General features: G+C 40.8%; 1 protein-coding gene across 2 annotated transcripts in view; it reads left to right on the top strand.

The window, feature by feature from the left end:
- The window catches only part of mfsd2b (MFSD2 lysolipid transporter B, sphingolipid), a 105,546-nt gene extending 84,787 nt beyond the window's left edge, over positions 1-20,759 (top strand). Inside the window, exons 9-15 of one of the 2 annotated variants that reach the window (XM_078399304.1) lie at positions 304-425; positions 2,096-2,179; positions 5,062-5,145; positions 8,071-8,183; positions 12,517-12,660; positions 14,195-14,371; positions 19,560-20,759. In XM_078399304.1, coding sequence (XP_078255430.1) covers positions 304-425; positions 2,096-2,179; positions 5,062-5,145; positions 8,071-8,183; positions 12,517-12,660; positions 14,195-14,371; positions 19,560-19,614 — 779 coding nt within the window. In that variant the 3' untranslated portion in view covers positions 19,615-20,759. The remainder of the gene's footprint in view (positions 1-303; positions 426-2,095; positions 2,180-5,061; positions 5,146-8,070; positions 8,184-12,516; positions 12,661-14,194; positions 14,372-19,559) is intronic. The other variant, XM_078399303.1, reaches the window with a different exon arrangement.
- The last annotated feature ends 3,868 nt before the right edge of the window (positions 20,760-24,627 follow it).

The raw sequence follows: 24,627 nt of genomic DNA, 5'->3' as shown, positions 1-24,627 counted from the left end.
ATTTTTAAAAGGGTTTTCAAAATATATTTCTTCATTAAATTATTTTGAATTCTAATGAAACCTAATGGAATTGGAGAGAAGACATGAAAATATTCATATTACTTTTTATGAGTGCAAGTTTAATTGGCCTCAATTCTGGACAACCTCTGTTCTTTAAAGTAATTCTGAAAGCCTGCCAACTTAATCTGGTCATCCAGTTCAATACAGTCTTTTGACGAGAATCATTTTTAGTTATTAATATTGCATGACTTGTTTAATGGAATGTGAAGGGCAAGTAGTTTGATGTTCCATTTTCTTGGTTAGACCCCTACACTATGAAGTCAGGCAAACCAATTCCTTTCCTAAAAGGAATGAAACTTGTGATGAGACATGGCCCCTACGTGAAGCTGACTACAACTTTTCTCTTCATATCTCTGGCCCTTCAGGTAATCCTCCCAGACATTTAAATCTGCATCACCAAAAATGACATAATATTGAACTGCATTAAAAATGTAAGAAGTACTTGAATGTTACATCTTACAGTGGCTTGAACATTTTAAAAAATGATCTTAGTATCCATTGAAATTTTTAGGAAGCATTAAATATGTATTTTTTCAGTTCTTAATTATTTCTGAATTTTGGAGGCATTTTTGCATTGTTAAGGTGTCTTCTTCAATGTTAAAGATACTATAAAAATGGGAGTTGTTTTTGTCATATCATATACATGCCAAGAAAAAAAATGAACTTACACAAATTTTTATATTTGCTCTATTTGTTGGTGCAAAATAGTTCATTAATGTAAATACATTTTATATGAATTCTGCTTTGTTTAGATTTGAAGGAAGATCCCATGTTATTCCTTTTATTTATTTTGAGCATGATAAAATGTCTGGTTTATTTTCAAACATCAGTCCATACCCTCTGGTAGTTACAATGTAGACATTTCTAGTCCTCCCTGATGAAATTGGACAAAACTAGCTACAATTTGTGGAGCGCACACGGGCATGGTTAAACATGGAGACCCTGAAGTTGTTAAACTATTCTGCCACAGGGTTTGCTGTTGAAGCTGTAACCTGTAACATAGAACTCAGTGTCAAGTCATGAACTTAAACTATTACAGTACAGGTTAAAACCCAAGTTCTTTTTGAATGGCAAATCTTGTGTTTTTAAAGATTTATTTTCAACATTCCTACCTAACATTCCTGGTTAACCATTGTGTGGAACAAGTTAAACAGAAAAAAAGTCTAGGTAAATGCAGAAACTGGCAAGTTGCTACTGGAACAAAAACAGAATTTGCCAGAAACACCGAGTAGACTGTGGAACATCTGTGAAGGAGGAAAAATAAATACCATCAATGTTGTAGGTTTATGACCCATCATCTGCATTTAATTGTTTTTGTTCCAGATTCCAGCTTTTTTGTGTCAGGTTTCCACTGTAGTTGCTCTGCTCTTCCAGATGTCGTACTAGAACAAAACATTGAAATTCCTGCAAAACAAGTTTGTGCTATTTATGCAATAGAAACTTAATAACCATTTGAGGTTATGACAGATACTGAACACCCACGTGAGTCAGTTATTGCACAAATATTTAATTAGCAGTAAGAATTCGTTTTCACAGATATTTGCTTTAGGTAAATATTGCTGATTTAAGAAAGCAAAATAAATTATTTACTATTTATCTCTCTCTCAATTCCATCTTTCTTTCCCTCTCTTTCATTTGCTCTCATATGCATGATTTTGACACTGATTAACTATTTTAACATATACTTCCAATTTCAGATTATAAGAGTCATAAACCATTCTCCAGTTAGATTAGTTAAAGTCAAAAAGGGCCAGTTCCCTTTAGTGAGCGGTCATTTATTTGATTTCTAAACATAATAAATTTTAGTGCAAAGTCCCTTGGGAAAGTCATGAGCAAGTGTATATGTAATGATTGTGATGTTTATTCGCTACCGAATTTGGGCTGTTTTTTATTTCAAGTTTAAGGTTTTCACTTGAATATTTGAAAGTTAGTGTTTGAAGTTTCATTGTCAGAATTATGTCTTGTGAAGTGTATGAACCACTGTGTTTGAGTATATACTGTATATATTTTAATGAATTTAATTTCTCATTCCCAGCTTGTCGAGGGGAATTTTGCTCTTTTTTGCACCTATGCTGTGGATCTTCGACATCATTTTCAAAATATTGTCCTGACAATTCTGGTACGTTTAATTATAGCATTGTGTTTTTGCCTCAGCAGACACACTTACACATTTGAAGAAAGTGCTGCTTCATGAAGCAGGGATATAAAAAAATATTAACTCAAATTCAAAAATATTTTAGAAACTATATATCAGTGCTTAATAGGTGCTGATGTTGGAACAGAAAATCCGACTCAGTTGTCTTTTCAAAATCCCGCTGCCAATAATCATTGTTCTTTAGAACAAACATAGGAAAGATTTGAAGAGATATGAGCCAAATGAGGGCACATGGGACTAATTTAAACGGAGCACTGATGAGTTGGGCTGAAAGGCCTGTTTCTGTACTCTATAACTGTATAGCTGTAGGCAGCTATGGTATCAGTTATTGATATCAGCTGCTGATATCAGTGCTACTTATGCCAAGTAGTGGAACACTATGGCTGTTTATAATGATATAAGATATAACCCTAGGGTTATTCACCCATAATGATTAAATGCAGAGCCAGTGATTTGGAGACTAAATTACGGAATACTTCCATTACCCAATGGGATAGATAACTAATTCTTACTTTGCACCATTTATAACAAGAAGAATGCAAATAATTTGCAGAAGGCAAAAATTGAAAGTTAATACCTGAAACCCAGAATTATGAGGGTGAACTAGGTTTAATTCCGGTTGTAGAAACAAGGAACTGCAATGCCGGTTTACAAAAAAAGAAACAAATGCTGGAGTAACTCAGCAGGTGGGGCAGCATCTCAGGAGAACATGGATAAAGGTGATGTTCAGACTAATTGTGGGCAGGGGAGTGAGAAAGCTAGAAAAGGGGGGTAGAACAAGCCTGGCAAGTTAAAATATATACAGTATATACTCAAACACAGTGGTTCATACACTGAGGCAGAAAGTTGGACAAAGACCAGAGGTGAAACCATCACCAGTCACATCTTCCCATCTCCACCCTTTATTGCCTTCCACTAATTGGTTAACATCCCTTCCCACCCAAACCACCCTCTCCCTAGGTACTTTGCATTATAACCATAGGAGATGTAACACCTGTCCCTATACCTCCTCTCTCATCTCCATCCACGGATCCCAACAGTACTTCCGGATTAGACAAAGGTTCATGTGCACCTCCTCTAACTTCATTTATTGCATAACGGCAAGACCAAGCATAGACTCAAGAACAGTTTCACCAAACGCTTGCACTTGGTCCGCCAAGGCCCACTGGATCTCTTGTTAGTTAACCATTTTAACTCTTTCCATTCCCACACTGACCTTTCTGTTGTGGGCCTCCTCCATTGCCAGAGTGAGGCTCTGCACAAACTGGAGGAACAGCACCTCATATTACGCCTGGGTGGCTTCAACCCAACTATATGAACATTGAATTCTCCAGTTTTAGGTAACTACAAAACCCTACCTTCTACTCCCCCCTCCTCATTTTATTTCTCCCCCCCCCCCCTTTGTCCCTTGTCCCCATACCTATTTCTCCCCTCCTGGAATTTGACTGCACTGGGGGAAGGACACTCAATTTTGAACAGACCATAGAGAGGACCATGGGGTGTAGCAGAACTCTAGCAAGGATGGGGAGGTGTGATGAATGTATGGAGATAGCGAAGTTTGAGAGAGCTATAACAAGATAATGAAAGATGACAGGACTACGATAAGCATTGCGGACAGGATCCCAGAGAGGTTTCTAGAGTGTTTCAGGAATCAGTGGGAATACGAGGTTCTTGGGGAGCTGCTGTGAGGCTCCTGGCATTTGGAAGGACTGCAGTGCAGTCTGAATTTTCAGGGACCTGTTGGTAGGATCCTGATGTTGGACAGAATTATAGAGAGGATCCTGAACTTTTAGAGGACTGTCTTGATGAGCGTTTTCTTTGTCAGGATAGAAGCAAGAATCCTGGAGTTTGACAAGAATTTAAGTTAATTTTTAGTTTAGTTTAGTTTAGTTTAGAGATACAGCGCAGAAACAGGCTCTTTCGGCCCACTGGGTCCGCGCTGACCAACGATCCCCGCACATTAACACTAACCTATGCCCACTAGGGACAATTTTTTTAAACATTTACCAAGCCAATTAACCTACATACCTGTACGTCATTGGAGTGTGGGAGGAAACCAAAGATCTTGGATAAAACCCATGCAGGTCATGAGGAGAACGTAAAACTCCATACAGACAGCACCCGTAGTCGGTATTGAACCTGGATCCCCGGCGCAGCATTCGCTGTAAGGCAGCAACTCTACCGCTGCGCCACCAAATGGAATTGGAATTGGCACAACTGTAGCAAGAATCATGGAGAATGAGAGAACTTTAATGAGGATTGCGGAATTTGGCAGGGCTGTTATGACTGTAAAAAGGATCATGAAATTTGAGGAGGGACCATGAATCCCCAAGTTTGCCATGGAGTTTTTAGGTGATCTAAAGTTGAATTGGAAGACGCTTAGCATCTTAGATTCTTAGAGACCTCCAGGGAAGATTGTGATGTTTCTCAAGGAGTACAAGACCCAGGTGTTTGCCAGCGATGCAGAGGGAGTACTTGAGGATGTCAGGAATGTAGAGAGGATCCTGAATATCTGTAGGGGTATATTTAGAATACTGAAATTTGACAAGAGTGTAGCTAGAATCCTGGAGAAAAAGAATCCTGAATCCTGATGGAAAAATCAAGAGGATCTATTTGATGCAAAGGATTCATCTAAGCAAATCACTTCTATTTAAAATAAGTTGATTGGTTATGATTGCATTTTTGGGAAAATGCCAAAAAATCTGGATTAGCGGGCGAATTACCAACTAGAAAGTTTCTGGAAACAATGTTTTTGTTATAATATCTGAATTTTACAGGAGTAATTTTTAATCATAATTATTAATTGTGCACCCTCACTAATAATTGATCATGTTACTAATTCACAGGTATCTGCTGTGGTAGCTATCCCATTCTGGCAATGGTTCCTACAAAGATTTGGGAAGAAAACTGCAGTTTACTGTGGCATTACTGTATGTATCAAAATTATTTTTGTTTCCATTTTGTACTTGGGAATATTTTATAGATCTTCCTTATTGCTACCGTAACTCCTTACAACAGACATAGTTAGATCAATAGGATGAAGTTTCCCCATTTCCATCCTACAACGGCAGATTTGAAAGGGAAAGGTAGTTACGTTTGACTTGGAAATGCTGCAGCTAACTTAGTTCCACCGTGCGCGATGAGAAGCTTAAGACTTTATCATCCTGTCCCTGCCAATTGTAAATGCAAGTGGAGAGATGGGACATGGCATGTCACCCATTCCCTGCCTTCTTCTACAAGTCCGGCCGTGAAGGTTATTGGTGATAATTGACGATGGGTCGCATGGCCCACTGCCCCAGTCTGATCATTCTCATTGCATCCTCCCTTTAGAGATCTCATACAAAACTCCTTTCGCAAATTCCTGGGAGGTTCTACTGATTTTAAATGTCCACCATCTCTAAAGGTATTGCAGGGGATCATCAATATAATCGGTAATTGGGAGAGATGTACAACACAGAGGTTTGTGGATCGTGTTCTTATCAATATTGCCTCAATTATGTTATTGTCCACAGTCAAAATTGTCGTAATGGATTCAAAACAGATGGGGAAAATAATTTGATCCTTCTTTAATTTATTGTTACCCACATAATAGCAGTGTTTCTCACTTAAGTGATCCTTTATACTGCACCACCTGTTCTTTCTTCTGCTTTTGTGCCATACAGGTGATGTCTGCAGATAGAAAGGAAGGGAGAATGTGTCCGGGTTAACACTGCGGCACAGCAATTAGCACTGCCGTCACCTACCAGTCCCTGGAAAATGAGTTCAATCATTACCTCGGATGCTCTCTGTGTGTGGTGTGCACATTTTCTCTGTTGCCACCTGAAATGCTGTGTGTGGTCTGGTTTCTTCCCACCTCTGAAAGACATGCTTACTGGTAAATTACAGTAGCCAATTAAAGTAAGTGTAGGTGAATGACAAAAGAATCAAGGGAGTTGATGAGCACGTAAAAGGGAATAATTTGTAGTGGTAGAAGTAAAATAAGGAGAGGGGAAAAGGATCTGATAAGTGAGTGCATAATGATGGCAATTTTGACTGATTATCAATAATGCAAGTGAAACAATGTTCGCTCAGTCCGCCTTAACCAACCTGATCTCCCAGTGGCTGAGCACTTCAACTCCCCCTCCCACTCCCAGTCTGACCTTTCTGTCATGGGCCTCCTCCTGTGCCATAGTGAGGCCCACCGGAAATTGAAGGAACAGCACCTCATATTTCGCTTGGGCAGCTTGCAGCCCAGCGGTATGAACATTGACTTCTCCAACTTTAGATAGTTCCTCTGTCCCTCTCTTCCCCTCCCCCTTCCCAGTTCTCCCTCTAACTTCCTGTCTCCACCTATATCCTTCCTTTGTCCCGCCCCCCCTGACATCAGTCTGAAGAAGGGTCTCGACCCGAAACGTCACCCATTCCTTCTCTCCTGAGATGCTGCCTGACCTGCTGAGTTACTCCAGCATTTTGTGAATAAATACCTTCGATTTGTACCAGCATCTGCAGTTATTTTCTTACACAATATTCCACAAACCTCTGTGTTGGCCATCCCTCCCAGTTACCAATTATATTGAAGTTCCCCTGCGACATCTGGAGAGATAACAGTCATCTAAGGACCTATGCTCATCTGACACTCTAGCAGAGGTCAATAGCAATATCCCTGGTTAACACATTCCATCTGTGGCCCATTTGTGATATTCAGCTCAACGCTGACGAGATTAAATCATTTAGCGGGGACCAGGAAATGAATCTGGGATTTCTGGAATCTAACTGTAGCTTTGTTCGTTTAAGGGCTGACATTCCAAAAGTTATGAAGGACTTCACCCACGAGGTTGGAATTCAGTCCCACTGGAGTTCTGTTCCAAGTATGATCAGGCTAAAACTCAAAGAAAATTTGCCAACTGGGAAGGGAGAGAAGGGTGTCACTGAGGGAACATATCTCCTGAAAAGTCAAGCTTAAACAGAGTTTATGATTCAGTTAAATAAAATTTTCATGAAGTTGGATAACAGTGCACTGTGACAATCTTTCTATTTGTTCTGCTTTCTTGTACCGAGCAGAGAAAACCACTCGTAAAAAAAAAAAAATCAGCTTTTAGCATTAAATTGAGTCCAATAACTAGAGAGCAGTCCTGAGCTGCTATCAACCTCATTGGAGACCTTTGAACTACCTTTGATCAGACTTTAATGCACTTTATTTTGCACTAAATGTTATTCACGTTATTCTGTTTATCATGTATCTGTACACTGTGGATGGTAGACACAAAATGCTGGAGTAAGTCAGTGGGACAGGCAGCATCTCTGGAGAGATGGAATGGATGATGTTTCGGTTCGAGACCCTTCTTCAGACTGATGTCAGGGGAATGGGTGGGACAGAGATAGAATGTAGTCGGAGATAGTAAGACTGGTGGGAGAACTGGGAAGGGGAGGGAATGGAGAGAGATGGAAAGCAAGGGCAATTTGAAGTTAGAGAAGTCAATGTTCATACCGCTGGGGTGTAAGTTACCCAAGCGAAATATGAGGTACTGTTCCTCCAATTTGAGCTGGGCCTCACTCTAACAATGGAGGAGGCCCAGGACAGAAAGATCAGATTGGGAATGGGAGGGGGAGTGCTGAGCAACCGGGAGATCAGGTAGGTTAAGGCGGACTGAGCGGAGGTGTTCAGTGTTCGGAAACAATTGCCAAGCTGTGGATGGCTCGATTGTAATCATGTATTGTCTTTCTGCTGACTGGTTACCATGCAACAAAAGCTTTGCACTGTACCTCGGTACCTGTGACAGTAAACTAAATAGCACAGGAAAACAACAGTGTCAACCTATTGCCCTGAGATAACAATGCATACTTATCCATTTTGTTGTGCTCTTTCCTGTTTATAGTGGATTATTCCATTTTTAATTATGATGGTTTCCATTCCAAACAATCTGATTGTATTCTACGTGGTGGCATTCTCCTCAGGTCTCAGTGTAGCTTCATATTTCCTTTTGCTGTGGTAAGTAACTTGGATTTATTTACTTGATTTAAGCTTCATGCAAACAGTGATTGGCTTGGTAACAGTTCTCTCACATATAAATACATCCATTGGTTTAATACCACCTCTTAATGTAATTTTCTCCCCTTTTCTATAGAATAACATCTCTTACCTTATGTTTCTATCTGTCCTAAATTCAGCACTGTTGACAATATTTAATCAGTTTTGAAACTCATATCCCAAATCTAATTTTCTTTTCATATGTTTGCAACAAAAATGTCAATTATCTAAACCACATATTTCCAAATTTAAGATGGAGGAAATGGTGAAGTCTAGCTGGTTCTTCTTCAGGTTTTGGTTTCAATCACTTTTCCAGGGGTTTCTATTTGTTCTGCTTTCTTGTACCTAGCAGAGAAGCAGACAAAGAAAGCTTACCAACACCTTTATTTCTACGAAAGTAATTGGCACATCGCCGAATGCTTTACTGAACTTCTACAGGTGTACAGTGGAGCGTATACTTACTTGCAGGTCACATCACAACCTGGTTCAGTAATTTGTACACTCAAGAACCATGGCGGCTTCAGAAAATGGTAGACACAGCCTATTCCATTATGGGTACTTACCTCCCCATTATTGAAGGGATCTGCAGGACGTGCTGCCTCAAGAAAAGGTAGACACACACCACCTAGGCCTCACTGCCTTCATTCTGCTGCTGCAATTGGGAAGAAAGTATAGAAGCTTAAGTATTATTATCTCCAAGTTAAATAACTACTTCCCATCAATCATCCAGTTCTTCAAGCACTTTCCACAACTATAACCACAAACCTACATTAGCAGTAAAAGCCACTACGGACCTTTCATAACTGTTGCTGCTCAACATGCATTGGATTTTTGCACTGTCATGAACTGGTTTACTTAAAATAACTGATCATTTATAGTATATTTAGTTGCTGTTGCATCAATTGTGCCTGTAAAGCTACAGCAAACAGTTTCATTTGGCTTATTTTTGATGCATATAACAAATAAACACACTCTCTAGAACATAATCATCCACCACATTGTTGTGTTTGGAGTAGTTTGCCAGGATATGGCTAAATTAAAGGTAGACACATATGGCTAAATTAAATCCTTCAGTGGCTTCACTGGTAACTGAGAGTGGTGCAAATGCCTCTGGTGACTGTAAAAAATATCTTTACTAGATAATAAGTTCTATCAAAACCCCTCATTAGTTTACTCATCGCTCAACTTTTCTCAAAACTGTGTTCGGCAACCTTTTCTAATGTTAGGAGAATAATCCCAGCTTCTTCATTCTGCCTATGTGACTGTCACCCCTCATCCCTGGCTTTACCCCTCAGTATCCTAACTCAGGCCTTGATGTCCATCATGAAGTGTGGTACCTAGAATTGACACGTTAATCCAGTTAATGTCTAATCAATTAATTGTATAGGTTTATCATTCATTTCATGCGTTGTTTTGCAAGGTCTCTATTTTTCAAGCCTGTTATTCCTTTTGCTTCCTTAAGCCTCCAACTTGCCCTGCCACCTTCAAGTATTTATGAATATTTATAAATAACAGGGCTCTCCGCTTTTATACCTTCCAGCCTCAAAATAGAACAAATTTTACTTCATGTACAATGTATCTAGAATAATGTTGCCCTAGGGAAGATAATCCACTTTTTTTACTAGTAAAATGTGCACATGAAACTTTTTCTCACATTGCCTAATGATGTAGGTGGGTATTTGGCCCATCAAGTCTACCTAGCTGTTAATGCTTTGGGAAGCAAGAACACAAGAAAATGTTTAAAAAATCCTAGACTATTTTAGAATCCAGATGTGGGCGTATAACTTGTACTGAAGATCTTGCTCATTTGTTTCCTTGGTATCCTGTTGTAAATGATCATTGTTTGTGAGATCAAACAGTGCTACTTATCATGTCAAAACATTCTGTAAATGATACAGGAAATAAGCTCAGGGCTATTCATCTGCAACTATTAAACAGGGGGCCACATTTAGACCTGAGTGACTTAGAGGCTGAATTATGGAACTCATCCATTGCCCTTAGATGATAGGGGTGTATATGCTTTACCAATAGGTAACTAATTTTTACCTTCCAATATTTTAAAAATGAAGAATGCACACCAATGCAGTTTGCAAAAGACAAAGAGCCTGTCCCAGCTTTCAGAGATTATTCCCATCAGTCCCACTCCTCCACTTATTTTCTCGCACATGCCTATAACCTCACCTCTGCTTTTCCACCTACTCACCCTACTGACGTAACTTACAGTTGTCAATTAACCAACCAGCAATCTTTGGGTGGAAAGAAATTGGAGAACTTGGGTGAATCCCCTGTAGTCACAGAAAGGATGTGCAAACTTCCCGGATAGCACAGAGAGGCTCCCCTGTGCTGCTGCTGGACATCAATTTCTATTGGGCTCCTTTTACCATCACCAGAACTTTGAAAAAACGCTATCATTTATGCAATTAGCATGTCTACCTTATTTATTCCATATTTACAATTGTGTATCAGGTGCAGCCTTGAAGAAGTTCCTACCTTACCCATTTAGATGATGAAATGTCTCTAAGATTTTTCTCAACAAGCAGAAAATACTACGTTGAAAGATGTTGCAGTTCACGTTAAAAATGTGTGGCAGGTGCATTGTAGCTGATCAATTTATGACTGTTGGCAGATCAATTTCCCTCCTGGGAATAATAAAGTTCTGTCATATCATATCGTGACAATTCCACAGGCAACAGCTAGGAGTTCCATGCCCTGCAGGATAGAAGTCAGGGACATGCAGGGAGTCGCAGGCTGTGGGATTGACCTCTTGCTCTGTCCCACATTTCAACATCCTGTCCAGTGACAGGCCACAAGCTTCTGTCCAAACCTTGTAGCTTTACACCAGCTGCCGCTGCTGCATTTCTTATCTTACTTTTTTGCATTGGGGATGTGGACGGAGGCTGAGCAAGCATTTAATCGATCTTTATCTGGTCCTAGTCGTTCTGGCCCTCATTGCATTGAAAAGGTGGTTGCGAGCTGCTTCTTTGAATGGCTGCAGTCCTAGAACCGTGGCTATATCCCAGTCCTGTTAGGGAGAGTGAATGTGATGGCGACGGAACAGCAAGTATATTTCCAAAACTGGATGATGGGCGACTTGGAGGCAACTTCCAATTGGCAATGTTTCCCTGCTTTTGCTGCTCTTGTTCTTCCAGCTGCTGGAGGTTGCGAGTTTGGAAAGTACTGTCTAATGAATCTTGGTCAGTTGCTGCAGTGCATCCTGCAGATGGTACAAAGTGCTACTGCCGTGCATGGTTGTGATGTCAACCAGGCTGTATGGTGTCAAGTTTCTTGAATGTTGTTGAAGCCACAATCATTCAAGCAAATGCATGGAGTGCAAATCCACTTTGAGGCAATGAAAAGCCCTGCAACAGCACGAATTATCAGAAGGCCATGAGGGCGATCGAGGGGATGACCCCTTCTTTTCACTCCCTACAGCCTGGACATCACGCATGCCCAGTCATTGATGACTGAGAGACAGATCCTCTCATTCGCACTCCAGTCCACTGTCTTTCAAAATGAGCTAACATTAAACAGAAATCAGAATAAATCAGTTTCAAAGTGCAGTCATCAATTTAAAATGTTACATTTAAACTTTTTTCTTGAATTAAAATGCATTTTCTGTAAAAGACAATATAAATTGTACCAAAAGACTAGATAAAAGACTTAGGTTGTCTCAAAGCTCTATAATTTATCTACCTCAATTGGAACCGTTGATTCTAATTCAAATGCGTTATTCTCTTATCAATAAGATATTTCTATATGTTTTGGGAAAAAAATCTTCCGTCTGGAGATTTAATCAATGGGGAAACAACAGCATTTCTACTCAGTGCAGTCACCTTGCAGATGTCACAACCTGACAAATCTGGCAAACCAACCTGGACTGATGATGGGTTGCTTGCAGATAAAAGTGGGGAAAGAATGAGGCAGAATGACAGCCCACCTTCTCACCTCAGTCACAAACTCGGATGATTTATGTGTACAGCTCTTCACAAAGGTACCAGGAATCATGTCAAAATGTGGCCACCACAGCTGTTTCTGAATTGCTCCATTGGTGGGCACAGTGGGAGATTCTTACGATGTGCAGATTTTCAGGCCCATTGCACACAATGGAATACCATTTTTTAAATTCCAATCAGCATCATCAATCTGTGCAGTCAAAGTAAATGAACAATTCTACACAATAAATGACGGATGCATTCTCAAGTAAAGATTTTGCAGGCATTTTGTCGTTGTGCAATTTGAGAATATTATTCTTTGCAAATATCCTACATAAAGATCTGTTTGTTCTTCATTGCAGGTCCTTGCTGCCGGATGTCGTTGATGATTTTAGACTTAAAAACCCATTCATGAAAGGACTAGAACCTATATTTTGCTCATTTTACGTTTTCTTCACTAAGTTTGCTGCTGGTGTTTCTCTTGGGTTCTCTACACTGAGCCTTGAGTAAGTGTTTTGTATACATCTTTAAGGTGCTTGTCACTTCGCTCCTTAATACACAGATCTCATTAATTCCACAGTGCACTAAATTGAATAAGAACACACTAAAGATACGTTCTTTTCTGATTTTATGATATACTAGACGACCCGAGGACCCCATGAGTCCCGTTGTTACTAAAGGTTCTTTAGTAACTGAGCAGCAGGCAAAGCGGGCTGTGTGGCGACCGGTTGCGGCCTCCACCCACCAGGCTGCCGTGGGCCAACTTCTGCAGCTCCACCGGCACCATGTTCAGTGGACGCGGGGACCAGGTGGTGGGAAGCGGGAGGTAGTGGGGGGGGGGGGGGAGAGGAAAGGGGAGAGGTGAGCCACCCACCCCAGCCCCGGGTGGCCATCGCAGTGGCCAGCAGAAGGAGAGCGGCTGCAAGGCGCTGCTGCTTGTTCGCCCTGCGGCAGCCATCTTCTTTGGCCTCTCTGACCATGCCCCATGGGAGGATGCTCCGTGCTGCACCACGGGAGGAAGGTCAGGCGCGGGACACGCCGGGATGGGCGCCGGTCCTCCCCGGCAACCCTCCCACAACTGCGCATGCACGGATCCGGCGGCTGTCTTACCATTGTGACGCAAGATGAACACGTAAGTATTAGATCAACGGGCCCCAACTGCGCAGGCGCAATGGCTGCTGGGCCCATTCACAGTATAGAGTTTATAAAGTGAATAACTTAAAAATATATAACAACAATTTGAACGAAACTTACTACTGCACAGCGCAGGCCAATGGTGAGTAAGGTGGGCCTAAAATTGTTGTGCTATCGTGTACTGTTTTGGCTGTATTTCGGGAACAACATACATACATACATGATGAGATTTTTAGTAATACATAGATGGAGAATAATTTTAGGTATATGCAGGTGTAGAATTCACACTCATCAAGGTGCAGAGTGGAGATCTCTCATCATGCTAACTCAATTCCATCCTACAGAGTCTCGACCTGAAATATCGCCTATCCATGTCCTCAGAGATACTGCTTGACCTGCTGAGTTACTCCAGCACTTTTGTGTTCCATGCAAGATTCCAGCATTGGCAATTCCTTGTGTCCACATCTCTCAATCCCATCCTTATCCTGCCCTGAATCAATGCCATCTCAGGTAACCTAGACATCCTTTGATAATGGCTGCTTTTTACTATCCATTCACTGATACAATTCAAAGGAAAGGCAATTAGGATGATACATTATAGAGTCCTCTGAAAGTAACTGTGGCATTGGCAGTCTGCCTCAGATTTTCAAACAAACTAATTTCAAGGGGCGTGATATTAGGATCCTGATATTTTCATTTAGTCAAAATTGGCTGATACATTCCAATTTGATATTTAATGGCGGTTTTTACTTTGGCTTCATTCACCTAACTCTTGCAAGTACTTTGACATAACACTTCGAATACCAATTATCTCTGATTCATATTGTTGTGAGTGATACTGTGAGAAATGTATACACAAGAATAGATGTCCAAAAAGCATTACAGTGAGACCTGTTTGTGTCCTAGTTTTGCAGGCTATGAGACTGGAGCATGCACTCAGCCCCCTCCTGTGGCTTTCACCCTGAAACTGTTAGTGGGAGCAGCACCTACAGGACTAATAGTCATTGGGTTATTGATATTCCATTTTTACCCAATAACAGAAGAAGTTCGAATGAGAAATAAATTGGCACTCCAAGAGCTAAGGTACATATTTATTGACTGTGGAATTGGTTGTTTAAAGTAGGAGACAAATGTTTGAAAGTCCTGTTTCTGTTTCGGGGTAAAAATTCCTCTTGAGTAATGGCACTGAGTGGGTGGTACCACACTCACCATCAATTATACTCCCACTCAATATTCAGTTTGTTAATGTAAACAAAAACCAAAGGGTGGGCTGCAGGTGGCTGGTGAGATGTTACTTATGTTTCTCGTTCAGCCCTGACAGTAAATTTCTACCTCCTGTAGTTGTTAGACCTAGTTACCATAATGTGTGCAGGATAGGAGGTAATTATATCTAGTGTGATCTGTAAGTAGAACATCTTTAAAAACTGAAATGGAGTTACATGATACATTAACTTTGACTATATTCAAACAATGGACCTTCTTTCAATAATAATGCAATTAAAGAGCTTTCATTCTGTATGAAGTGTAATCTGGTTTTATCACTGCATGTCCTACCACAGCACAATGCAGAGATCGAATTAAAAGAAAATAGGGCTCTGAAAATCAAAACGACTAGGATTTATGGTTGCCTGGTAACCAATTGCAGCCAAAGTAGCAATACTGGGCAGATTGGTGGCTACTGAAAAATGTTCCCATTGTTGGGCGAGTCCAGAACCAGGGGACACAGTCTTAGAATAAAGGGGAGGCCATTTAGAACTGAGGTGAGAAAAAACTTTTTCACCCAGAGAGTTGTGAATTTGTGGAATTCTCTGCCACATTGGAAGCCAAATCACTGGATGGATTTAAGAGAGAGTTAGATAGAGCTCTAGGGGCTAGTGGAATCGAGGGATATGGGGAGAAGGCAGGCACAGGTTATTGATTGGGGACAATCAGCCATGATCACAATGAATGGCGGTGCTGGCTCGAAGGGCCGAATGGTCTCCTCCTGCACCTATTTTCTATATTTCTACTGCTGGCTAAAATAAATGCTGTGCAAGCCATTTTTCTGTAATTATAATTATCCCTTATGAAGACCATTTTGGGTCTTTAGATCAGAAGCTGAAGTATTTGCTACCACTATAAGTACTCAGGCCAGAGATTGAGAGCCGTTACTGGTTAGAATTTGGTTATAATATATTTACTGTTTTACTTTTTGATCATGGGGCAAAGCAGGGATAACACAAGTCTGTAGGGCTGTGTTGCTGTGACCACTGTCCCTTTACCTCCCCCCTCGACTCCATCCAAGGACCCAAACAGTCTTTCCAGGTGAGGCAGAGGTTTACCTGCACCTCCTCCAACCTCATCTATTGAATCTGCTGTTCCAGATGTCAACTTCTGTACATCGGCAAGATCAAGCGCAGGTTTGGCGATCGTTTCACTCAACACCTTTGCTCAGTCCGCCTTAACCAACCTGATCTCCCGGTGGCTCAGCACTTCAACTCCCCCTCCCATTCCCAATCTGACCTTTTGGTCCTGGGCATCCTCCATTGTCGTAGTGAGGTCCAGCGCAAATTGGAGGAACAGCACCAGCACTTGGGCAGTTTACACCCCAGCGGTATGAACATTGACTTCTCTAACTTCAGATAGTTCCTCTGTCCCTCTCTTTTCCCTCCCCCTTCCCAGTTCTCCCACTAGTCTTCCTGTCTCCTACTACATCCTATCTTTGTCCCACTCCCTCGCCTGACATCAGTCTGAAGAAGGGTCTCGACCCGAAACGTCACAAATTCCTTCTCTCCCGAGATGCTGCCTGACCCGTTGAGTTACTCCAGCATTTTGTATCTACCTTCATCATAAAGAATGTGTTCACTGTACAGTTAATAGATCTTCAACTCCCATGTAGTGGCTGAGATTGGAGTAAAATTTAGCTGCATGCTTTTAAAATGTTGTTGGGCAAACTATTAAGGTCAATTGAGTATTTGACTGTTGACTGTTCAGGGGACATGAGAGGTCATTAGCTATTATGCTGAGCATCACATTGAAATCATCACAGTGCCACCCCTTAACCCAGCAACACACAGCTTTGGTCTGAGGAAGGGTCCCTGTCTGGAACATCACCAGTCCATTTCCCTCCACAGATGCCCTCTGACACACAGAGTTCCTCCAGGCCTTTGTTTTATTCTTTGATCATTGCACTAACATAGCCCTGATCTAGAACATCTCTGGGGGTGCTCTGAATTACGCTAGTGCCCATTATGGTGGTGCTGAGGCTGGGTGTCAATATGCTTTAAAATAGTGACTGCAAGACCACCCAGTGTTGCTTCAGCAGTGAAAGTTGCTTGGAGGCTGGTGGTGTCCTATGGTTCAGTTTTGATCTCCATGATGTGATCCCCTACTTGATTGAAAGACATAAAATGGGAACATCCCTTTCGGCCCTTTGAGTCCATGACGGCCATTGATCCCTTGTTCAAGCTAGTTCTATGCTATCTCACTTTCTCAGCCACTCCCTACTTGCTCAATTTACAGAGGCCAATTAACCTACAAGCACACGTCCAGGGGGTGTGTGAGCAAACTCCTGGAGGAAATCCACCCAGTCACAGGGAGAATGTGTAAACTCTGTCCGAACAGCACCCGACGTCAGGATCAAACCTGGGTCTCTGGTGCTTTGAGGCAGCAGCTGTACTGCAGCACCAATATGCCACCAAATATACAACTTGTGAAAGGAACAGGATCAGAATTAGAAATGAGACCAGGCTGCTCAGCTCCTCATGCATACTCTGGCATCCAATCAGGTCATAGTTGATTTGTTTTATCTCCTCACCACTTTCCTGCACTTAATTCATTGCTCTTGATTCCCTTAATATCTAAAAATCTACTGACCTCTGTTTTAAATATACTCAGTCTCTGACCTTCCACAGACCTCCAAAGACTTACTTTCCAAATGAAGAAATGTCTTCTCTTTTCAGTCCTGAAAGGTTTACCCCTTATCTTGAGACTGTTATTCCAAAGATAGGTTCCCAGCCCAGGGAAACACCAACTCAACATCTTCCTGCAAAGCCTAGTAAGAATTTTACTGAGATCACAGTTCATTCTATTAAAGTCAAGAAGGTATAGTCCTAAACTGCATAAACTCTCATAATAGTACAAAAATACTATCCCAGGATTAATCTAGTCAACCTTTGCTGCACCCCCCTATATTACAATTAATCAAGGTTTATATAATGTTCCTCAGACCATATTGTGAACATTTGAGATTGAGCCATCTAATTATTACATTCAGATTTCTAAATATGCCATCAGTATCAATGTGTGACTAATGTGTGAACATGCTGAAGGTTATTTGGTGCAAACTGAATACGGGTGCTAAATGGTTGCTGTGTAATAAAACAGATCTGTTGGAAAATCTGGGATCAGCGTGCAATTTGGGGTCTAATTGCAAAATAAAATAACTTGAATGTGCCTGAAGGTGTGAAAACATTTGGGTTTGATATTTATCGGCTGATACGGTCCAATTTGCATAAGGCAGTACGAGATTCACACACCTACTTCCACTAACTGACTCAACAATGGGTTTAGTGACCAAGTGAGAGGCTTGGCTCAGGTAGGAGATCCTGAGTAGGAGTAATGCCATGAATCAACAGGGAGGGTGGAAGTGTAAGAGCCACCGCACCCTCCTGTTCAACACTCCTACAGCTGCTGTCCATGTTTGCCTCTTATTCCTCTGTGTGGCCAAGAGAGATCCCAATCAAGGTACCCACAACTAAGCACTGCCTTTTCCTTTATAACCCTCATTGACAGAGCAGCACTGGACACCCTTGTCTTCAGATAATGTCTTCCGATAATTTCCAAGACTAAATGCTGATAGAATAGTGGTAACTGTGATAATGCATTCAAGAAATTCAGAAAAATGTATCAATACTATAATAACAAGAAATTGCAGATGCTGGTTTATACCTACCACCAGGTGGCACTGCAACAGCCGCCTCGCCAACAGTCTGTCTTGTCCTTTTCTCTCTTTTGCTGTTTTTAGCATGTATTAAATGTGTGTTTTAGTATGTTTTAGGAGGGGGGCGGTTGGGTGAAAATTTTTAATCTCTTACCTCGACGGAGATACAATTTTCTCCCCATTGTATCTCCGTCTGCACTGCGGCCTAACATTGAGGAGCTGGTGGCCTCTTGCTGGAGATCGACTTTCGGAGCTCCAACCGCGGGAGCCTGCGGACTTTAACATCGTGGACCTCGCGTTCCCTTGCTTAGGGACCAACTTCTGGAGCTCTAGGCCGCAGGAGTTTCGACCGCCCCGATCACGGGAGCTTCAACTACCCCAACGTGTGGGCTTTGATCGCTGGCTGCGGGAGTTTCGATTGCCCTGACTGTGGACGGTTTGACTGCCCCGACCACGGGAGCATAAAGAGGAAAGAAGATTAGACTTTATCACAGTGAGGAATGTGGGGAATCCGCTGTGGTGGATGTTTATGTTAACTTTTATGTAGTTGTGTGTCTTGTTGCTTTTTTTTAGTATGACTGTATGGTAAATTGAGTTTCACTGTACCTTAATTGGGACACATGACAATAAAACACCTTTGAACCTTTGATGCCAAAGATAGACACAAAATGCTGGAGTAACTCAGTGGGTCTGGTAGCATCTCTGGAGAAAATGAATCTGTGACATTTCAGGTTGGGACACTTCTTCAGAAGTGTCACCGCCTCTTTCATCTTGTTCACATCCATACCTGAATTATCCTAGGATGAAATATTTTAAGTTTGGCTGCAGTAAAGGCAAAATAGTAGCACCCATTGATCACGAAAGAGGAAAACAGCAATTAAATTCAATTCCTTTTATCTTTTCTCATAGCAGCTACTATTAAATGGAACAGAAATAGAATCACTGCACCCATGAAGTGTCACCTAACTCCGCATCTACTGTCTTCTCTAAAAGACTAAAATGCACTCGTGCTTGCACTGGTGCCCAGCAGAATAATGTTATGAAAATTACCTATTCCATTCTATCCTGATCATGGAGGAGTCACAGAAGGAGGTCACCCACAGCTGCTACCCAATGCATACAGCAGTGATAGATTACTTTCGGGGTTGAAGTTCTTTTAAAATCATTTTGCTAAATGGAACATTTGAAAAAAAAAATAACACTTGAAATTAAAAAAATCACATCCATTGAACAGCACTGATGAGTGCAGTTCAAGATGAACTGCAGTTTCAAGATAAATGCAGTAAATGCAGTGAATTCAAGATTAATGCAGTTTCCACTTCATACTTGATGTGCCTTTCTGCTTTACAGGAACAACAGGCAGAACTGTGATCATCCATTGAATGACATGCGGAGAATATTATGACAAATATCAGGACTGAATATGACAATCATTTACAAGCCATAGATTCCACCATCTGCAAGAATCGTCATTGCTGCAGTGCTATTACACTATATTACACTGATTGCAAACGACTATTGCAATGATTTATACTTTAATACACTTTATGCAGATATTTTGTAAACTTAAAATATTGAATTGATTTTGCATAAAAAGAAATAATGTGCAGACGGTTACTTTAATATTGTGTAAAGGAATGCATAGTATTCATACATTCCCTTTTATTTAATAGGTTTTTCAAATTTTAATTTATTGCATCATAATTACTAACAGGACTTTTGTGATTTGATTTTATATTTGAGAAGCATCATTTTTCAATAGTTATATATTTTAATAAATTATCCATGCTTTTAAATGAATGTAAATATTTGGAGAACAAAATGAACCTTTTTGCATTCTTAAGTAATGAAATACCACAAGGAATATTTATAATGAAATTGAATTATTGGCAAGTTAAGTACTTCAGTATTCTTATGAAACAAAATATATGAAACAATCGAAAAGATTAGAAACTGGACTACAATATTCATGCAATTGACATAAAATGCTATTCAATCTCCAAAATCTGATCATTTGATTGAGAGTTTTGAAATATATGTACATGTTTACACACCACTTTTACAGTAATTACAACTACTGTAATTTTCCAAATTGCAATAAGTAGAATATTAGCCAGTCATATTATTACGAAGTTTCCACAGTGTTGATTTACTGGAATTTGAGTGAACATGAAGTTGCAATGCAAATGATTAAATGGTATTGTAAATGAGTGCATGAATCTTTTATCCTTAATGCAGAATGTAAGTTCACTGAATCTGTTTGATCATTTTAAATGATCCATCGTGAAATGATGAACAGACTGTCTAGTACAGTACTTGAGAGCACGAATTCTAAGCCCATATCAGTACAAAGTTTGGAGTTAGATTTAGTGTTGGGGAACATTGGATACACACTACAAGACAAGGACATAATTGTACTGGGAGGTACTTAACTGAGATCAAAGGCAGATCATGACATTCTGTGTGACCATTGTATCATCTCGCACGGCTTGATAAGGTACAGTGTATCCAAGATTTGCAAACAATTCAATTTTCCAACATTAACATCCATCATACATAAAATTAATCGTTACATTTTTCTTAAAAGAATGCCCAGAAATAACCATATTTTTAAATAGGAAAATTACAGCCAAAATAAACTTGGAACCAATATTTTTTTTTGTTTCATGGAGTAGTGTTTAGATTAATATATCACACAATGACATCATTAATACATGGTCCAATTTAGATTTGTTTACTTTTTTTGAACTTGGGTTACTGTCTTGATTGTATTGGTGGTCTTTGGTGGTAGAATATTGAAATTGATAGAAAGGATTATTTTATGAGTAAATGAGTATTATAGGTGGGCAATTCATCACTGCCGGTTTACAGCCACCACCAAACCTTAAAAATCAGTATTTACACATCTTGGTTAACCAATAATGGTTGAAAAAAAGTGATGAATATAATCAACATCTCTAGAAGACAGTTTATAACCCAAAGCAAGGGTTGTATTTTAAGACAAGGTCTCCGATACAGTTACAGGTTAGGAGTTTTCTCTATCTAACACCAGCCCGCAAGTAAACAAGCCCAATATCTTGAACTGAACTCTGTGAACATTGGACTTCTTCCCTTGGTTTCCCCACTAAGAGCATTGTTCACAATCTGGCACCCAAACAAGGAGCGCAAAAGAGATACAATTTCAGAGACAGTGTGCTATTGTGTCAGTGTACATTTGCAGAGTAAAATTCCTTTTAAAGTCACATCAGCAGCCATGTCCAGATCAACTCTATGGGAGACCAGCTCTGTTACAACCAATTCCAATACTGTCTCCTCTTGTGTTCTTGGAATTGGACAGATTAATCACTTTCTCCTCGTGTTGAAAAAACAACTAATATCTCAATACAGGAAAAGATTTGGTCAATTATATATTGTAATACACCATAATGCATCACAGTTCTAGGAATTTATCTTTAGGAATCCGTGGTTTATATATGTTACATTCCAAAAAATAATCAAGATGATGACTTAAGAGTAGTTATTTTATTCCTGCCTGTTCAGAATTTCCAAGTGAAAAACTGAGCTGAAATTCATCAGTATTTGGAATAAATTCAAAAATAATACGTTCAAATTGCTGTTATGACATCCATGGGATTAATTTACAGCCTACAGGACGTGAGCACTGGGTGGTGCCACCAGCACTGGCTGCCTCGCCAACAGTCTGTCTGTCCTTTCTACTGTTTTTATTATTTTAACTATGTGTTAAAAGTATGTTTTAGTGTTTCTTGCTTTGTTTTATGTGAGGGGTGGGGGGGGAATTGGGGGAAACTTTTTCTTCAATCTCTTACCTCAACGGAGATGCGTATCGTATCTCCGTTTTTTCTCCGTATCGTATCTCCATCCCCACTGATGCCTAACATCGAGGAGTTGGCGGCCTTTCCTGGAGACCGGCCCGGCGCTTCATGCCACGGGCGCTGCGCGGACTTTAACATCACGGAGCTGCGATCCTTTGCCGAGGATTGACTGTGGAGAGCTCCAACCGCGGGGCCTGTTGACTTTAACATCGTGATGCCCGCGGTCTCTGGTAAGAAGAGGCCGACTCGGGAGCTCCATGCTGCAGAGAGTGTTTCAACCGTCCTGACGCGGGGAGTTTCGATCATCCCGACACAAGGGCTTTGGACAGTCGGCAGCGGTGACTGCAGATGGTTCAACAGCCCCGACCGTGGGTGAACAAAGAGGAAGATGTTTGAACTTTATTATCTTCCATCACAGTGAGAAATGTGGAATCCGCTGTGGCGAATGATTATGTTAAATTTTATTTTATGTGGCTCTGTGTTGTTGCTTTTCACTTAGTATAGCTGTATTTCAAATTTCTGTACCTTAATGGTACATGTGACAATAAATTGATCTTGATCTTGAAATCTTGATCTTCCATATAGTCTCATACGAGTGTTTATGTGTTGATAGGTTAAAAATACAGGAGCTACTTTCACAAATACAGGTCAGTTGGTGGAGTCAGAAAGAGAGAGAAGAAACAATCAAACTCATGGGATAGAAGGATATGGGTGAACAGAATGCCCAGCTGCAATCTTTAGAGGTAGCAGACATATAAAACGGGCTGAGGCTTGGGAGAGTTCTCTTCATTTGAGTCACTGTCCGCTCTGAGATCAGCGTGAGGGAACTTTAAGGGAGATGAGTAAGAGAGGAATTGTGAGCATTATTTGGAAAATGCTGGAGACCAAAGGAACAAAGCCCAGTAAAAGGCAAATGGCTAGGTGAAAGGTTTGAAACACCAGAGCAACTCCTTACCTCCAAAACAGATATCAATAAAATCAAAACAACATGACCTATATTTTAGTTTTCTGTCCTCTTGCTCAGTTGGTCTGATGGAAAAACAGCAACATAAAGAATGGAAAGAAAGAATGGAAAGAATGGGACCGCAGCTATTTACAATATACATTAATGACTTGGATGAAGGGATTAAAAGTACCATTAGCAAATTTGCAGATGATACAAAGCTGGGTGGCAGTGTGAACTGTGATGAAGGTGCTATGAGGTTGTAGGGTGACTTGGACAGGTTGTGTGAGTGGGCGGATGCATGGCAGATGCAGTTTAATGTGGATAAGTGAGGTTATCCACTTTGGTGGTAAGAATAGGAAGGCAGAATATTATATGAATGGTGTCAAGTTAGGAACAGGGGACGTACAACGAGATATGGGTGTCCTAGTGCATCAGTCACTGAAAGGAAGCATGCAGGTACAGCAGGCAGTGAAGAAAGCCAATGGAATGTTGGCCTTCATAACAAGAGGAGTTGAGTATAGGAGCAAAGAGGTCCTTCTGCAGTTGTACAGGGCCCTAGTGAGACCGCACCTGGAGTACTGTGTGCAGTTCTGGTCTCCAAATTTGAGGAAGGATATTCTTGCTATTGAGGGGGTGCAGCGTAGGTTTACTAGGTTAATTCCCGGAATGGCAGGACTATCATATGTTGAAAGACTGGAGCGACTAGGCTTGTATACACTGGAATTTAGAAGGATGAGAGGAGATCTTATCGAAACGTATAAGATTATTAAGGGGTTGGACATGTTAGAGGCAGGAAACATGTTCCCAATGTTGGGGGAGTCCAGAACAAGGGGCCACAGTTTAAGAATAAGGGGTAGGCCATTTAGAACTGAGATGAAGAAAAACTTTTTCAGTCAGAGAGTTGTGAATCTGTGGAATTCTCTGCCTCAGAAAGCAGTGGAGGCCAATTCTCTGAATGCATTGAAGTGAGAGCTGGATAGAGCTCTTAAGGATAGCGGAGTCAGGGGGTATGGGGAGAAGGCAGGAACGGGGTACTGATTGAGAATGATCAGCCATGATCACATTGAATGGCGGTGCTGGCTCGAAGGGCCGAATGGCCTCCTCCTACACCTATTGTGTATTGTCTATTGTCTATAAAATTAAACATTATGTGCAAGTGTAGTGGGTAAGTGCAATTATGTGCAAGTGCAGTAGGAATCAGGCAAGACGCCAGGTATGTATTAACAGTAATTTAATCCAGCAACAGAACATCCACACTCTCTTCAGTCTCAAGCATGAGTTATCTCCCTAGCCCCTTCAGGCAAGTAGCACTAGTCCCTTCCCCAGCCCTGTCCACCCCGTGCCAAGGGGGATGATCCAGGGAGTGGCCTAATCCCCGGGTACCACCACACAAGTATATCTAATACTGTGGGGAACATGAAAATATCTTTCACCAGATTTAGTTGGTCGAAGTTAAAGAGTTTGTGGTTGTTACAAAATTATGCTAATGGAAGCACAGATTGCAGTTTTAACGTAACAACAGCTTCCATTTAAATACATCAATAATGCAAGAAGATGTATCAAGCTTTTTATCAAATAATATTTTACTCCAGGCCAAGCAAGGATATGATGACATTAAGAAGTAGATTTTAAAAAGTGC

The sequence above is a fragment of the Rhinoraja longicauda genome, chromosome 5 (assembly GCF_053455715.1).
Source record: "Rhinoraja longicauda isolate Sanriku21f chromosome 5, sRhiLon1.1, whole genome shotgun sequence".
NCBI classification, from domain to species: Eukaryota; Metazoa; Chordata; class Chondrichthyes; order Rajiformes; family Arhynchobatidae; genus Rhinoraja; species Rhinoraja longicauda.
The sequence above is the reverse complement of the archived record's forward strand: the minus strand, read 5'-3'. Positions and strand labels throughout refer to the sequence as shown.